At 37.5% G+C, this 18,281-nt stretch overlaps 2 protein-coding genes across 2 annotated transcripts in view; one reads left to right on the top strand and one right to left on the bottom strand.

Annotated features, from left to right (window-relative positions):
• The first annotated feature begins 1,500 nt into the window (after positions 1 to 1,500).
• Positions 1,501 to 11,748, top strand: ccnk (cyclin K). Its single transcript, XM_051876017.1, has 11 exons — positions 1,501 to 1,674; positions 3,146 to 3,434; positions 3,574 to 3,655; positions 5,660 to 5,791; positions 5,874 to 5,979; positions 6,077 to 6,134; positions 6,905 to 7,074; positions 7,262 to 7,464; positions 8,627 to 8,660; positions 8,782 to 8,850; positions 10,020 to 11,748. The coding sequence occupies exons 2-11, from the start codon at positions 3,232 to 3,234 to the stop codon at positions 10,580 to 10,582; spliced, it is 1,620 nt and encodes a 539-aa protein (XP_051731977.1). The 5' UTR covers positions 1,501 to 1,674; positions 3,146 to 3,231; the 3' UTR covers positions 10,583 to 11,748.
• A 3,082-nt stretch (positions 11,749 to 14,830) lies between these two features.
• The window catches only part of LOC127502616 (cholesterol 24-hydroxylase-like), a 64,703-nt gene continuing 61,252 nt past the window's right edge, over positions 14,831 to 18,281 (bottom strand). The window contains exon 21 of the mRNA XM_051875643.1: positions 14,831 to 17,852. Coding sequence (XP_051731603.1) covers positions 17,763 to 17,852 — 90 coding nt within the window. The 3' untranslated portion in view covers positions 14,831 to 17,762. The remainder of the gene's footprint in view (positions 17,853 to 18,281) is intronic.

Consider the following 18,281-nt stretch of genomic DNA (forward strand, 5'->3'; position numbering starts at 1 on the left):
CTCAAATGTTCCCCTCTCCACCCAGGTTAATAAAGATTTGACGGACGAACTCGCTGCTCAATCTACTCTTGCCGTGTCAAAACGTTTTTTCAGCCTTATGGATGTCGCCATCTTTGATATTACTTTGGCCACTGTCGCTATGGTTACTGGTAAGGAATAGGACTTGACTCCTGCTGCACATTCATACAGACAGCATTCGAGGCGCTACTGTACATTGCTGTGTGAACGGGAAATTTCGAGACTGTATGTAAATGCTGTTGTAAATCCCAAAAACTGACAGTGTGAACGTAGCCATAGTCTTTCTGATATTGATGCTGGTCTCAATGTCAGGAGGTGTTTGTTCACTTGAGTGAGAATCTTTGGGATCTCGCCACTCTCTGCTTCACCCAACATTCTCTCTAGAATTATGGCTGAGATCAATCACTTACACAGCCTGGCTCTGGTTTTGACATAGAGACAAAAAAACAAAACAAAACAAAACAAAACAACTGTCAAACTGTTTATTGATATGCTATACCTGAGATCAGCCCTTGGGTCTCCACTGTTTAAATTTAATGGCTGACCCATAGACCAGTCACTCTTCATAAAGGCACCGCTGGGATCTGGTTCTGAACTCTTCTGCTTAACTGGACTATAACAGATAGGTTAAAGTTCACTTATCATTAAAACACTTTAATAAGTACATGAAAAACATCATTAAAAAAAGAATTTCATCAGTCACTGATTCATATAGGGCCTAATCTTTGAGCATGATATGGTGTTGCCTACTGTAGAGAGGCTCAAGCATGGAACTCAAATTCACCACTATCTGATTAAAGAAATAGAAGAAGAGAATGCAGTTGTCACAATCGGTTGTGTTTTCTGTTTCGTTTTTAGGCCATGTTTGCGCAGCAACAGAATACGGTTTTCAGTCCTGTCAGTCTTTAATACAGTTGCGTTCACACATAACTATATTCATGAAACATGACTGACAGGAATAGATGCCTACATTTTTGTATTTCTAAGTTATTTTTTAAATAATCTAATCAAAATGCATAGGCTGCATAATCAGTCAGACGTAAAATGAAGTCACTTTTTCAATAAGATCTGTTGCAAAAGAGTAGCCTATGTTGTTACCCAGAGAAACTGTGCATTCTAACAAAAGTAATGTGCGTGTTCTCCTGAAAAAAAATCTGCGTTAATTCGCTTGCAAAACCAAAATTTCAAGAAACCTTGCCTTTACTCGCACAACATTTGTGAAAACCAATATTTTTGTTTGTTGGTTTGTTTTTGGTACTTCATGGCATGTCAGTATAAGTAACTTTTTCCATGAGTTTCGTGTAATAAAGTATAGTCGTGCAGTCATTGTAGATAATGGTATTATCTATTACATATTTTATTACTCAAATGCCAGTTTTAAGAATTCCAGGAGCAACGTAATGGGCTTTGGATTATTTTATTTGTTTTGTTGTGTCTGTAGCAGAGTTGAGCTTTGTCCTCCAGGCCTGCAGAAGGCACTAATTCTGCTCCAGTTGGGTTAATGACGCACTGGTGCCGCTGAGAAGTGTCAGAAGAAGACGCGCTGTAAATGGCCGCCTCCATGTCGTGAATGTGAGATTGATAAAGATTAAAGTATTTAACGTTACCCAACTGCCCAATCTCATCGAGATCATAATCGTGTCATATATTACAACGGTAAGATTAATGAATTTTTCTTTGCTATATATGATTTATAAAATGAAGGATAAGTAATTAATCTGATCTTGCTCGAGCGCTTTTAGAAGCGATGTGCTCCTACTGTCTATTAATGTCATAAGTAATTGAGGGATAAAAGATGAGAACAGCTATTTTCACATAAACCTCACATTTACATGGATAATTCGGCTACATTAGGAACATAATATACGTGCTCATCGATATCTGAAAGATTTGGTATTTAATGGGTTTCAGTGTGCTCTGTATCTGTGATGTCGCTTGAGCTTACGAAACAAAAGTGTTTTAAACTTTAAATATGTTACACACGACACAGATGATCTTATTTACTGTGAATTTTCTTTTAATAATAATAATGGTACAGTAATGATATCTGATTGTAATACTGTCAAGAGTATGTCCAGGTCATAATTCACCCCAAATTTTAAACAAATAAGAAATAAATTGTTTTGTTTAGAGTAAATAAATGATATTTTAGTATTATTTAGAATGTTCAGTGTTTTCAAGAAGCACATTTTCTATTAATTCTTACGATTTTAAAGAGAAAAAATATGCAAATTGAATTGTGTATAGTATTATACATGTTAGTAGTGTAATTCTGCGTTACTATATTGTTGCTGTATTACTACATTATTACTGTTTGAAAAATGAAATTATTACTTTACTGACAATACTGAGTACTGCATTTGTTTACTTTAACAAAGTTAAAAAATATTGAATCGAATAATATCCTAATTATTGAATCTTTAATAATCTAATCAGAATCTTTATTGAGTATAATGGAAATTGCAACAAATTAGTTTTTAACCTGAGATTTTAACCTGTTACTTTACCCTTATAATACCATGTCATGATAATGATTATCGTGGTTTGTACCTTGGTCTTTACATGATATTATATGAAACTATGAAATTACGAAAATCTTGTCATACAATGTCCAGTGATAACCATGTCCAAAAAATAATGGTAATGCATTTGGTAATACTTTTGTGATCGGTATTGAAATCCAAAATCTTTAATTCCAGTGAAAGTCAAGTCACATGTATTTATTATATAGCACTTTAATGCAATACAGATTGTTTCAAAACAGCTTCACAATAGTAGTAAACAAGACAATTATAACAATAAGTTAATGTTGCAAAATTATGAAACAACTTTCAGCTGTCGAACAGCTCTACAGGAGCCAATAATGTGATCATTATTCATTTCAATTCAGTTCAATGTTGATTCAGTTCAGTTCAATAAGTGTTGCAAAGTTGATCAGTTATGTATCAACTTCAAAAGCAGCTTTACTGTAGACAGTAGTGTTATTATTCAGCTCAGTTCAGTTCAAGTTTTGTGTTCTCATTTGATAGTGTCAGTACAGTCAAATTGATATTTTCTCAATATATTACTTGTCTTTTGAGCATGTTTGAGGTTAACAAATAACTAACTAACTAACTGATATCTTCAGTCTTTTGCAGTACAGATCTGCACAGCTATTGCTGTCCGACAGCGGACTGATAGTCCAGTTTGGCATCAGCCTTCAATTCCTTCCAAATGAAGGACGGCAAGGAGAACTCTAACGCCACTTCTGGAAGTTTTGCCACAAATCTGGACCACACAAAGCCATGCTGGTACTGGGACAAGAAGGATCTGGCTCACACCCCGTCCCAGTCCGATGGCCTGGACCCAGCCACAGAAGCCAGGTACAGACGAGAGGGAGCCAGGTTCATATTCGACGTCGGGACACGTCTGGGACTGTATCCTTAAATTGCTGCCGTTTCTACCTTTTTAATGCAGTTTAGTGCAAGTACATCTTGTTCTGTTGACATCTGTGTAGGTAGGTCTAAGTTTTAAATACTGAGAGAATTTTGATATTATCCTTAACCAATTTTTAAGACATTATGACACTCTGGCGACTGGAATAACATACTTTCATCGTTTTTACATGTTTCATTCTTTCAAACAGTTCCCCAGATATGTAAGTACAACATGCTCTTGAAAATCTGGTCATTGCTGTTTGTTTATAGTTTACCCCTTTTTTTTTTTTTTTAATTTTTATGATTTTTGGCAGGGATTCCTATTCCTATTCATATTCCTTTGCAATGTAACGTGGGCTATAGACTAATGTTATCAAAAGTAGGGTTGGGCGATGTCTATCAAACTGGCATTGGACGATGTCTACAGTGAAACATCGCGATGGACAATGACATCAGGGTGGGGGGATTTAATTCATTATAGTGAATTAAAAACGCTCACTCCACTCCGCTCCAGTGGACACACACATGTTGTGTGCATCTGGAGAAAGAGAGAGCGCGCACACAGCTGGAAGGGCTTAAATGCAGCGCGTTTGGCTTTAGATAAAACTACTAGAGCGGGGTTCTTCAAGTAGCTGCATTTGAGGGTCGGATTATCAAATTAAAAACTTTGATAACTGTCTTACCAATAAGAATTATTTAAGGTGAGGTGATTTGGGGATTTAAAAGTCTTCTAACTTTGTTCATGGCACGTTTCTCCTGTTTTCCGCATCAGTCTTGTTGGGAATGTTGAGGCTGTTTCATCCGATTTAAAACTAGTTTAATCATCGAGTGATATGTGGTTTGTAGCCGAGAGGTGTGTGTCGAATTGAAACGCTTCTCACTGGATGTCGCAATGCTGTTTAATAATGGTGACAGCTCCTTTTAAGCATGTGTTCTGTTATCCACTTTGGCCAATTTACGGAAAAGAAAGAATCGAGACAAAAGAATGATTAATTCACAAATTATTGGTATCGTTGGTTCAGTCGACAGAAATACGGGACACACATAATAACTGATGAAATATTCGCATGGAAAACGTTTCTCAGGTCAGTCGAAAGAGCGCGCATGGTGCAAACGGTGTGTATAGCCAATAGACGTACATCTGCAGGCGCCACTGTGGCCATGTATCTAACCAAATTTAGCCACATCGCCAAGAAAAGAGGAGGAGGGAGGTTGGAGTGCCCTTGAGCCGGATGAAGATGATTGGTGGGCCAGATTTGGCCTGTGGGCCGCCAGTTGAAGAGCCCTGTACTAGAGGATATAGCGCTGAAATATCATTACCACAAACGATTCTGAGTGCTTGTGGTGTGATCCACACTGCTGTTTTGATGCGCTGCTCACTTCAACTAGAAACAGTAAAATGGTGCTACCGTTCTGCCACATCCGGACCGCGGTCCGCCATTTCAGTATCAGTGGTTTAGTTCAAATCATGTGGAATCATGATGCCAGCTCAATATTGTGCTGTCTGTCAGCATCGGCGATGGACGATGGCATCGTCTATCGGCCCATCCCTAGTCAAAAGTACTGACTTCAGTACCAAGTCGGTACTGAAATATTAAAAATGTGACCAGCATTTCCCCCTAGCACTTTGAGCAGATTCTTAAACACCTCTGATTGGACATTGTGTTCACGTGCTCAACAGATATGTATGTGATTGGCTACAATGATCAACGCTTCAAAATCATGTTGTAAATAGACATCTTTCATGCTCTTCACCGAGCGCTTACACAAATACACACAGAAGAGTTTGAAAGCAGGTGTCTATCAGCGAATATATTAGTGATCTGCTGATAGACACCTGCTTTCAAACGCTTCTGTGTATATCTATGTAAGCGCTCGGTGAACAGCGCTTACACAGATTCAAATTATGGTTGTTCAATTTATGGTTATTTAAAGTTGTTTGGAGTCAGAACTATATGTTTTAATTTTGATGGCCTTTAAAGTCCCCCTGCCCTGTAGTCAATAATTGTACCTCTTAAAAATTATCTTTGATAATCAGAACATATTTAAACATTTTCCTGTGAAAATAATTTCTTCATTTCATCTTAAAATGGTTTGAATGTAACTGTACACCCTTCCTTCATTTAGTATACGCAAATCAATGAATATGCAAATTAGTCACCGCCTCCACTCAATCACACCACACTCTAAATCTAAACACGTTTATTAATTTACGTTTCCCTCAGGTGACCGGGGCTTGTTGTCTCTTCTTGGCTGGTAAAGTGGAAGAAACCCCCAAGAAATGTAAAGACATCATTAAAACAGCTCGCAGTCTGCTCAACGACGTGCAGTTTGCACAGTTTGGAGATGATCCAAAGGTTTGTAACCCAATCATCACATAAATTCTGTCTTGTCATGTCACTATTAAACATCACTGATTTTCATGGGATGTCTCCACAGGAAGAGGTCATGGTCTTGGAAAGAATTTTACTCCAGACAATCAAGTTTGATTTACAAGTTGAACACCCCTACCAGTTTCTGCTGCGCTATGCTAAACAGCTGAAAGGTATTATTTCAATTTGAATTTAAGAAGTCAATTTAAGTTGTTTTTGTATAGTGCTGCTTTGTTGTGGTGTTGCTCATTGGATGGTGTGATCTTTCAGGTGATAAGAACAAAGTTCAGAAGCTTGTGCAGATGGCGTGGACCTTTGTCAATGACAGGTTGGATTGACTTTATTTCTTACCAGCAATGAAACTGTATTTTCATTATTTGTAACATTATATTTTTTGTCTCCATGATTCTGTTATCATTCAGCTATTGCCATATATCCATATCAGGGTTATTATAGTTAACTAAATTTATTGGTAACACTTTATTTTAAGGTGATGTAGTTACATGTTACTACATGTAGTTACTATAGTAACTATAAATTATGCATAATTACAAGTTACTAACCCTAAACCAAACCCTAACCGTAACTCTATAGTGTAGTTATATGTAGTTAATAAATATTACTCAGTACTTATTTGAGAAAGTGCAATGTACCTTAAATAAAGTGTAACCAAAATAAAGTATAACCATATTATCACTAAAACCATAAACATGTTTTACCTGAAATAAAAATATTGTAAAATATTTTAAATCTTAAACTTATGATTTAAGATGTACTAAATAGATGTACTAAAATAACTAAAGCTAAAATAAAAATGAATAAAAATGCTGTGGTTTGTGACATCGCGGCTTTCTTTTTATGTCTTGATCACCTTCAATGTTGTATGTCTTGATCACCTCTATGATCATCTCAGTTGCTTCACTTACAACAGTGAGGGAAGTATTATCAATGACATTTAAACCTAGTTATATTTGAACATTGATCTTTTGCCCCAAAAAGCAACAAAACAATGTGAAAGGCCTCTTTTTACAAGCAAAATATATAATGTATCATCTTTGACTCTTTTGCAGTGTTAACAATGTTTGTGTGTATTTCCAGTCTCTGCACAATGTTGTCCCTTCAGTGGGAGCCAGAGATCATAGCAGTGGCAGTCATGTACCTTGCCGGCCGGCTGTGTAAGTTTGACATTCAGGAGTGGACGTCAAAGCAGTCATCTCGCCGCTGGTGGGAGCAGTTTGTACAGGATGTGCCGGTGGAGCTCCTGGAGGGTAAGAGACTGCAGTAGAGCACATGAATGTGTTTGACATTATGCATTTCGAACTCTCTCTATGTCCCTCTGTCATAATAATCAATTAGATATAGGAACATTAACCCTAGTAGTCTAGTTTGTCATCATAATGTACTGCTCACTTCCAGCTTTTATTGATCTCCATACCCATTTTTTGTGTTCTACAGACATCTGCCACCAGATTTTGGATTTGTACTCGCAGGGTAAGCAGCCGATACCCCAGCAGCCTCAGATGCAGGACAAAGAGAAACCGCCGCCCCCTCCTGCTGCCCAGCCTGGCCAGTCAGGAGGGCAGAACCCACCTGCTCAACCTCCCTCTAAGAAAAACTCGCCCCAGGCCAGCCCACCCGCCAAGATTAAACGGCAACATGTAAGTAAAGCATTTATAGTCAGGTGATATATTTTGGAGAACACAAATTTGTGTCCCATATTCTTTCAATCCTGACTCTAGTTGGTGGGTCTAAGGTACTGCCTCCTTCAGGATTATGGGTAGTATAGTTCTTGAAAGGGATAGTTGCCCCAAAAATGAAAATTATTCCATGATTTACTCACCCTCAAGCCATCCTAGGTATATATGATTATGTTCTTTCAGACGAACACAATCGGAGATATATTTAAAAATATCCTTAATCCTCCAAGGTTTATATTGGTTGTGAATGGCTGCCCAAATTCTGAAGACAAAAATAATGCATCCATCCATAAAAAAAAAATAAATTCGTACAACTCCAGGGTGTTAATAAAGGCCTTCTGAAGCGAAATCGATGTGTTTGTGTAAGACAAGTATCCTTATTTAAAACTTTATAAAGTAAAATAACGAGGTCCCGGCACGACAGCCATATGCATTCGACGTACGTCCATTTTTTTTTTTCTTTAAGGAAATTTGCTATGTACTGTAGCCTACCTGATAGGCCCCAAATTAATCAGTATTGAATTGAAGTTAATCGAATCGAAATCAAATAGCAAGGTTGTTAATCGAAATCGAATCCAATTGTCAATGCCCAACCCTTTTGTCAATAAATGTTTTTTTTTTTCTTTCTTTTTTTTAATAATGTAGTACCAACTGAATCCCACGTATAGGTTACATTAGTTCAGAGATAGTTTTTTCCTTGAGAAAATTTGCCATATACTGTATCTGATAAATATCCAAAATAATCAATATCGAATTGAATCGAATCTCAAGCTTGTGAATCGAATTGTGAAATTTGTGTCAATACCCAGCCATATATTTTGGAACTCATGGTAGATCTGTCAAAATAAAATAAAAAAATTGGCATGTTTTGAGTGTTGATTAATAAATGCATTTGATTAATTAGTTATTAAATAATATTTATTTTAGTTTTGGTTTACAGCTGAATGAAAACTTTAATTTTGATGAAAAAAAGCACTTTGGTGCAATTAAATTCAGGAGTGTTCAAAAATTTTTTTAAAAAGTCAGTTTCATTAAGAAGAAAATTAATGGAATTGTTACATTCCTATGGTAATTGTTAGAGTTTTTAAGACTGTAATATAAAATGTTTTATTTTATTTTGTAGGTCTCTCCTAAAGATGAACCTAAAGCCCCAGCAGGTAAATTACTCTGCATTCAGAGGACAATTTATAGTGTCATGATAATGAATGTCTATTGTGAGATGATGTGCCGTAATTACTTGTTGTATTAAGTGTTCATTTCTCTTTGTCTTTGTTTCAGAGCAAGTTGGGTCTAAGATACCACGGCTGGAGAGTCCTATGCCCCCTCTTCCTGTGTCCCAACCCCCAGGTGAGGCTTTCTGTAGTTTGAAATAGGCAGCAGAATAAATCTTTGGATGCATGTTCATTGCTCATCATAAACCAAAATGTGAAGTAATCTGATTTCATTGTTTACATAACCATTGCCCAGTGGGGTTATGGGAAAAAATTATCTCTATTACAGGATAGATTACTCTGCATCCTGGTAATTCAGACAAATGGCTTTTAGTAATGCATATACAAACACACACATACATGCATGCACTACTTTGCAAAAGTTTAGGGTCTGTATTTTTATTTTTATTTTTTAATTTTTTTTTTTTGGGACAGAAATATCTAGTTCAGCGATGAAACTCTAGAGGGCACAGGCTGACATGGCCTTTACATGCAGTCTGCAAGCAATCTCATCATTACCACATGGCTCAAGCTGATTGCCCTCTGCTGGTCCTGCAGCCAATGAGGTTGCTTGCTCAACATAGATAGTCTGGTTCAGTGTTTGTTGTAGGCTAGTCCTACAACGTGTTATCAAAGTTCCTCTGAAACCCTCCACTTCCCCCAGCTCCACCTGCCTAGATCTGCTACGGGATTTATGTATGTGTATTTATGCAGCAGCGGCATATCTTACATGCTCACAGCAGCTTGTCTGTATATCTATTAGCAGTACAAATATGCGCTGTGTGTTTCACAGTGAAGTGCTGCGCTGTGATTTTACATGTGAACAGCTCATGATCTGCTGCTGTTTGCGGCATCTCAGACCGGCTTGATTTGCAGTAAATGCTGTTCCACACGAACTTCATCTCTTCATCTGCTCTGAACTTGGGTTGCTTGAACGTGTGTTTGGGAATGCAACATGCACAAACTATCTTCCCGTACTTGTAATTAGAAGCACCTATCAACAAAAGAGAATCTTTAAAGGCTCCCCTGTGCTTTCTGTCAAAATTAGAATTTATGGTTTAACATTTAAAAATGAAGAACTTAGGACAGCCGTAAATATTAGTATTGTAATTTTACAACCGTAAAATTATAAAGCTAATATTTATGGCTGTCTTGTCAAATAAAATAATAATAATAATAAATAATAATAATAATAAATACTGTTAAAATTTGGTATTTGATGTTTGTTTTTTTTAAATCAGTGACTATTTATTAGATAGTGTGTCAATGATACTAAGAACTGTTCTGACATCTGCCCACACATAGATCGCAAGGCTCCATCTGCCATCCCAGCGCCTCCTGCTGAAGCAGAACCAGCCACATCAGCTGAAATGGACCCAGCACAAGGGCCGGCTCCTCCTCTGCCACATGGGGCCCCGCCGCCTCTACCTCACCGCCCTCCACCCCCTCCTCCCTCAAGCTATATCATGGGAATGTCCACGTCCAGTTCATACATGTCTGGGGAGGGATTTCAAAGTCTGCAGTCCATGATGAAGACCGAAGGGCCCTCTTACGCACCCATGCCCCCTTCATATGGACTACCTTACCACCCGCATGTCTATCCAAATCCCCCGCCTCCAGGTCCTCCTCCCCCAGCCACTTACCCTCCTCCCAATCTGCCGCCGCCCACCCCATCTTACCCCCCTCCAGGCTACAACCCCAGCTACCCCCCTCCACCCCCACGCATCAATGTGCCCCCTCCGGTCATGGGCTTACCTCCCACTGGGTACCCACCTCCTCCCGGCCCACCCGGCCAACCTCAGGTGCCGATGCCACCCCACGCCATGCCGCCTGTGGCAGGAATGAACAGAGGGGCATGGATGAGATGAGAGGTGATGAAATCAGTTCTTCACACCTTGGTTTAGGCCCATGATACATGTGCCTGTAAACAATATACACTGTCTATACCAGGTTTATATGTATTCTGATGCAGGTTTCACAGAAAGGTACAGACAATTCAGCTGCCAAGTTGAACACTGGTGGAATTTGAGTGTCAGGGAGGCCATGAATTACCACAGACTTCCGCTTGGGTTCAGGGTTTCACCATTTGGGAGACTTCCTCCCCACTTATTTGAATTAAAGGGATAGTTCACCTTAAAATCACCCTCATGATGTTTTAAAAATGTCTGAAAGAGAATTTTGTAAAATCTTCATGAATATATTTTTCATACAGTGGTTTACAGTGACCATGGGTGGCCATTCTCCAAAAAGGACAAAAAAGAAAAATATGACATAGATAGGTCAATATGACATTAAGTCTTCTGAAGTCATTTAATAGTACAGACAGACAGAATTTAAATCTAATTTTAGAGCTGAATTCAGCTTTAAAGCTCCTCACACTAAGCAATTGTTTGGTTTCAGAAGACATAAAACATAGTGCACAAGTTTTTTTTTTAAATTATTATTCTCATAGCTTCTGGTCCAATATAAATGGTTTTTGTATGTAAAGATCTGACAAGAGGTGAAGATTCATCAAAATCTCGGTGTGATCCTTGGAAACAAAAATCATACAGGTTTGGAAGGACATGAGAGTGAATAATGACAGAATTTTCAGTTTGGAGGAACTATCCCTTTAAATTCATTCACATCACTTACATTCCAAACATCTTTCTGAATTATGAATTCTTGATTGTACATATGATTTATTCTGTAATATCTTTAGTGAACTTTTTTTTTTTCTTTAATGTTAAGTCTTCACTTCTTTCTGGCTTTGCTTTTTAGTTGGTGTATTGCAGAATTCATATTATTTTCTTAGCAACATGCGGAAAATATCCCAAAAATCATCCTTAGCAGTCCTTTTATTCAGATGCGTTTCTGGCATCTTTGACTGACTTGAGGTCAAGTGCATTGATTGATGGACATTGTTAGTTTCATAGTTTCCCGTATGTGCCTTAGTTTGGTTAATAGTTGATCGGCAAAGGACTTGCTGTGCTCAACCACCTTGTGTTTGCTTTGTTTTTTTTAGGCAGATAATAAAAGTCTTTTTTTCCCCTTGTGCATTTATTGAATTGTCTTGTGTTAAACTGCACCACTGTCATGCTATCATTTACCAGAAAAACTAATTTTGTATTGGGATAAACATTAAAATACACATTGTGCTACACAAGTATAGCCACAAGGTTTAAAAAATTATATGGTTCAACATGAGAATAGTGTGGGAAAGGCTCTTACAAACTTTGCCTGTGCTGTTTCCTGGTTAAATGAACTAGTCATGCATAGAATGACAGAAGAAAAAGCATCCCAAGATGGGTTGCCAGTATACACTGATCAGTCACAACATTAAAACCACTGACAGGTGAAGTGAGTAACATTAATTATATTGTTACAAGGGGTGGGATATATTAGCAAGTGAACAGTCAGAATTTCATGTGTTTTAGAAGCAGGGAAAAAAAGACAAGGAAAGAGATCTGAGTGAGATCTGATCTGCCCTTGAGCATGGCACCTAACCCCCATTCGTTCCCTGAGCACCTTAACAAAATGGTTGTGTCCAGACTCCGTCAGGTGACAGAATGGAGAAAAAAAACCTTGCTCAGCCAGTACTCACTTAAAAATGTTAAGTTGTGTAGGGTGTTCCCAGTATGCAGTGGTTAGTACTTACCAAATGTTGTGCAAGGAAGGCGCCATAGATGGCCAAGGCTCAGTCATGCATGTGGGGAGTGAAGGCCTGGTCTGATCAATCAGAGTGCCCAATGCCCAAGATGATCCCTGTCCACTGCTGTAAGTGCCTAAAATGGGCACATGGCCAAACCTTGGATGCTACTTAGACACATACCACCTACCTACCTACATTTTAGATGTCTCCCCAATCAAACATCAACTCATCAGCCCTTCAGTAAATACTCTAAGACCTCAGATGACCGCGTCAGATAAGAGACATCAAAAATGTGCAGGGTTGGGGGAACCTCTGGGATATTGCACCCTGCAGTAAAAAGAATTTCAGGAATGGCTTGAGGAACAAGACAAAGAGGTGTTGCCTTGGCCTCCAAATCTCAATTCGATTGAACATCTGTGGGATGTGCTGGACCAACAGAGTCCATGCCTCAATGCATATCAGAGCTGTTTTGGTGTCATGAGGGGGACCTACACAATATCAGGCAGGTAGTTTTAATATTGTGGGTGATCAGTGTATATTTCTAAAGTGAACAACTCCTTTATTATAACTGATTACATTACCATTACACAAATATAATAGTTTATTAAACAGGTCAATAGTTAAAATACATTAATCAAGAAAGTTTGATTAATACATTTCTATTTATATTTGAATGCTTGTGAACTGCTGATCTGTTCATGATTAATGAAGTTATTTGTTCAGTCAGACTTACTATTTGGTTAACTGAAAACGTTTATTAGAAATGATTGTCATGTCCTTTGCCTTACCTTCTTTTAATTTGTTGAATGTCTCCTTGTGCAAATGCATTGTGATTTTAACGTTAGTATAACATGCACCTTTGTAAAAAAAAAAAAAAAAAAAAAAATACCTTTGCTAAAAGAATTATTTAGAAAACTCAAGCTCATATAACAGTTTTGAAGTGAAGAATTAGTGCAAGCCCTTTAACAAAAATACAAGATTTAAACCTTCTGGAATGCAATGTCACATATATATCCATTTTACCAAACGTTTAAGCTCTTTGGATACTTTATATCATGGGGCACTCAGGTTTATATTAAATTGTAATTACAGCACTCACCATTGTGAACTGTACAATTGAGTCGGTTGGTCGTCATTATCAACTCGCAGGCGTAAGCACTGGTACCTGTTTATCTATAAATCCATCTTAGGTCAGTTGCTTCCATATCTTTGCTCCCTTACCCAACACAAACCTTTTGGAGCTTATTCTTTGCGTTCACAGGATTTGTACATCCTCTCAGTTCCACTCACACGAACTGAATGTGGAAAACAAGCCTTTCGGTACGCGGTACCCAATGACTGCGTCTTTTTACAAAATTACCTGAAACTGCAGATCCCGGTGTCGATGAATACTTTTACATTTTTTATTAGTGAACTGTTAAAGGAAGAAATAACTTGTAAATGTTTTGGATTTGTATTGATGATGTGTCTTTGTTTTGCTGCCCATCTTGGCCAGGTCACTTCTGTAAAAGAGATTTTTAATCTCAGAAAGTTTTATCTGGTTAAATAAAGGGAAATCACTAGCAAGAAAGTAGGTGTTTACCAAGCATTCATATGATTAAAAATTTGTGGTCATAATACAGCGATTACCACAACCTACCAACATTCAAATGTTGGTTTGGTTTAAATTTTGAGAGGTTGTCTATGAGATTAAATGAGTGTGAAAATGGGTAATTTACCCTTATTGCCATTAGGGGGCACAATACTAAAACATTTCTTTTATTATTTTGCATTGGCATGTGAACTGGAACCAGGTTTCACATTGGACATCAAGCAGCGACCCACAGTACCAAAATATATACCAAAATACCTCTGCAGCCAAATTCACCACAGATATGTGGTAAACACAAACCATGTCACAAACCAATGTTTAATGTGTTTTTTCTAATCCTAATTTAGCAAGTGACATGAATTTGCATCTAAATCACTTTTGACATCAACAAAACATAAAAGTCGATACCTATGCACAATTAGGATACTTGCTGCATTTGGCAGCCTTGTGACCCATTTTCAGGGCCACAATCCACCATTTTAGAACCACTGAACTAAATATGCTTCATAAAGTATGTTTAGTAGCCTATAGTTGATTGTCAATTTATTGCATTAAGTTCTAGACACTTGTTATTAATCAAAGTGTATAAAGTCATTGTAATGCAAGGTATTTTCACATTAGTGAAGTTAACAGCTAAAAGCTACATTAGTTTATGATTTACCATGTTTTAATCATGTTTGAAAACAGATGCACACTTGGAATTCTGTGTTACAACACTGACATTGTGATTGAATTGAATCAACACAACAACACTGCTTTACAGCTGCAATTGAAGTTGTTTTAATTCACAATTGATGTTTTTTTCAACATTAACTCATTTTATTACTGTGAAGCTGCTCTGAAACAATCTGTACTGTAAAAAGCACTATATAAATAAATGTGACGACTCAAAGCAATAGTTTGCTTTTTATTGACAAAATCGTCTTGGTTCACTTTGTACAACTTTTTTCTTTACATCTCCGCCATAAAACATCACCCCGACGTCTCCAGCAGTCATGCTTGCACTGAAGACAGGATAAACTTCAGAGGTTTTACACAATAAAACAACATACGGTATAGGTGCATAGGTTTCAAACAAAACCTCATGCACAAAAGAGGCAGCACATGAGCCAAATAAAATCATCAAAAGAAAAGAGAAAAAAAAGAAAATCATGGCTTTGTGTTCAGACCATTTCCCAAGAGAATCTGTATAGGATCTGTTTGCAACTCCTTTCATTAACAACAGCAACAGGTGGGTCAAAACCAGCCAATCAAAAACACTCTTCCATAAAGAGAAAACACCTCTGATTAATTTGTTAAAACTCTTCAAACTCCTTCTTTAGCCATTTTTGGCTATGTTCAGAATAGCTTACTAACATATTACTCATCATTTTGCTGTATATATTTTCCAAAATCCGATATACAACAAAGAACACTTTTCACAATATTGTATCCCACAATGCAATGCGTTCAACCTACCATTTCCAGAGTGAAGATTGAACTGGAATTAGCTGCAGTTTATTTGAATATGAAATATTTTACTTTTCCATATGACAGTACTATTGTTTATGGTTGTATAATGTACATTGTTTTACATATTATTTGTTTTTTTATGTTAGTATTCAGCATATATTGCACAATATGTTAAAACTGCATTCTGAACACAGCCTTAGTATTTCATTTATAAGCATGCCTGTTTTAGAACTTGGCCAAGAAGTTTATCTGACATTGAAAGAAAATAGCAGGAAAAATAGACTCACATACATTAAACTGTTGCTGACATGCATTTAAATTAGCTAAATATCACTTGCTATATCCTTGATCACTACTTAGGATTGATGCTTGTTCTCTGTTGAATAGCAGGCCCTGCAGGCTTTTGAGGGAAAATGTGTGGAATTTAAACGTAAAATTCATTATATAGTGATGAAAGTGCTACACCACACAATGAGAACTGAAAACATGATCAAATTAGCCAAAATACTGAAGAAACCAACAAGCAAAGGGTGGGAAACATGAACAACTTTGTGAATGATGGGCGTTCTACATGTAACTCCACATTATAACTGCAGTTTTTTTTCCTGGGGTGAAGTATTAAGTTGGGGCAGAACATATTGGTGTACTTGTCCACTTTTTAAGACATAAACCTGCCTCAGTTTAAACTTTGACCCTGTTTACCATTGCAGTTATGTGCCAAGTATTCATGTGGAGGTCAAAGCGGTGCATGGCATGTGTGGTGTGGAAAGTTACCAACCGTCATGTTTTCCCACAGCTCACACAATGGCTCTGCACTCGAAATGGGAGGGCGTTCATGTGCAATTTTTACCTAAGAAACTAGTATTTATGATAATTCTGAAAGCATGTGAAGGCAGCATTACTTCCGATTTCTCTTAACATGGGGACAGGAGAGCTGTCAGTCAATAAAAGGGAAAACAAAGTAATTTGCGATACTTATTTGAAAAAGTAACTCAGATATTTTGTAGTAAATTTAAAAGTAATGTTACTTTACTAGTTACTTGGAAAAAGTAATGCATTACTGCCAACACTGGTGGTGTGTTATGCCTTGACCTGCATCACATGAAAGGGCTTTCAGGAGTCTTAGATTTGAAGGTCACCCCTATTTAGGGTTGAACCAGACAGCTTAGATCTTTAAACATTAGGTTACCACAATGATTTCTGTCAATATATTAGTCTTGACTGTTAAAGGGTCGGTTCAAATGGATTCAATGTCATTCTCAACCAACTGTAATCATGGATATAAACAAAAAGACTGGAAAAAGGACAAATCTATTGTTTCAGCCAGATGATTTTTGATGTACACTTGTAATTTCCCCAGACCTGAGAGACATGATTGTCAAGCATGCACAGCACACTGTTCTGAAATTTGACATCTTAAACATACAAAAACAATGGATTTCAGTTGTGACCACCAGCTGTTTTTTTTTCATACAGGAACAGGGAAAATCATATTTAGCATGTACTGTGCTGTTATTGTGTCTCAGTTGCATTGTCTAAAAAGTGTTGTGCTGTTAAGAAACCCCATACGCTGTTGAGTTAAAAACAGCCACTAGAAAAAGTAAAAAGACTTAAAAAGACAACATAATAATAAAGTGATTTAAAGCTTTTGTACATATCTTACATTGTCTTTCAGAGTTATTTCTGTACGTTACTGATGCACAGAAAGGGTACCAGAACACAGTGGAGTGGAGTGAGCCTTATCTGGTATCGCCCATTTTGCTCTGAAAGTTTGATGGCCCAACTTTGTCTAGAAGATTGTAAGGACACAATAATGAGTTTTTGACATCACTGTTAAGTAATAAAAAAAGAAGCAAAAAAAATAAAAAATACAGATGAGGCAAACTGACTGAACATGACTAGCTGCCAGTTGTTAACACGGGTTCATGGGCCTTGTCCCAAATGGCACCGTCCTTTATGGTTCTTCTTTGTGGAGTCTACATTTGACCACATTGACTGTTGGGTAATTGTCAGTGACTGCTGACTCATAGAAGATGTGCCATTTGGGCCAGGGCCATAAATTCAAAAAAAGATCCATCATGGCAATAAAGAAAAAATATAATTAATAATCAAACAATGTTATTTCCATGCAGATTATTGCTTATAATGTTCACTGATTGACTGAATATAAAACATGGCTACTATCTGAAAACTGGTGCGGAGTGATCCAACGTCAATGGCAAGCTCGACTCCAAATGACTTGACATGGAAGATGGTTGTGGACAGGAGTGTTCATGCTGCCTGTTGTTGCTGTGAGTGGTTTCTCATTTTGGCCCTGTTGGAGTTTCATGGTGGATGAACAGAAGGAGGAATGTTCCCTTATGTGCTAGAGCTGCTATAGAGGACCTTTGAACTGATTCCCAGAGAGCTGCTGTCGGATGGACGGCTTTGATCCTGCTGCATCACCCAGCTTTCGCCACACCACCTGAACACAAAACAGTTGCTGTATGTCAGACCAAAACCTGCATCTTAAAAGCTGTTGTCATTCTTCACTACTTTCTTAAAGATAATCTAAGGGGGCTTTTTAAACTAAAACCAGAAAACTTTTATGCGTTTTGGCCATTTATTTACATGACAAATGCATTTTGGGAGCCTGAAAACATAAATTTTTTAAAAACGATATTGTCTCTGTGTAAACTACAAAAACGTGAATTTGTGAAAATGCTGACATCATGCCCATGTGTATTACAAGTTCAGTCTATAGGCACATAGTGTTTGTTTACAAAGTGATATCGCCAACTACTGGCCTGGCATGAATAATACAGTGTTTTTAGTCGTTTTCGCAGATCCGTGTAAACGGGGATCGCTTTGTGTTTTTAGCATACAGATAACAATGTTGTCAAAGGAAAAACTT

Source organism: Ctenopharyngodon idella, chromosome 20 (assembly GCF_019924925.1).
Source record: "Ctenopharyngodon idella isolate HZGC_01 chromosome 20, HZGC01, whole genome shotgun sequence".
NCBI lineage: Eukaryota > Metazoa > Chordata > Actinopteri > Cypriniformes > Xenocyprididae > Ctenopharyngodon > Ctenopharyngodon idella.

Bases quoted from the DNA above. Each gene is read 5' to 3' on its own strand.
- ccnk (XM_051876017.1), top strand. From the start codon at position 3,232: ATGAAGGACGGCAAGGAGAACTCTAACGCCACTTCTGGAAGTTTTGCC. The intron at 5,792-5,873 runs GTTTGTAACCCA...ATGTCTCCACAG, and splicing joins AGTTTGGAGATGATCCAAAG to GAAGAGGTCATGGTCTTGGA. The intron at 8,851-10,019 runs GTGAGGCTTTCT...GCCCACACATAG, and splicing joins TCCTGTGTCCCAACCCCCAG to ATCGCAAGGCTCCATCTGCC.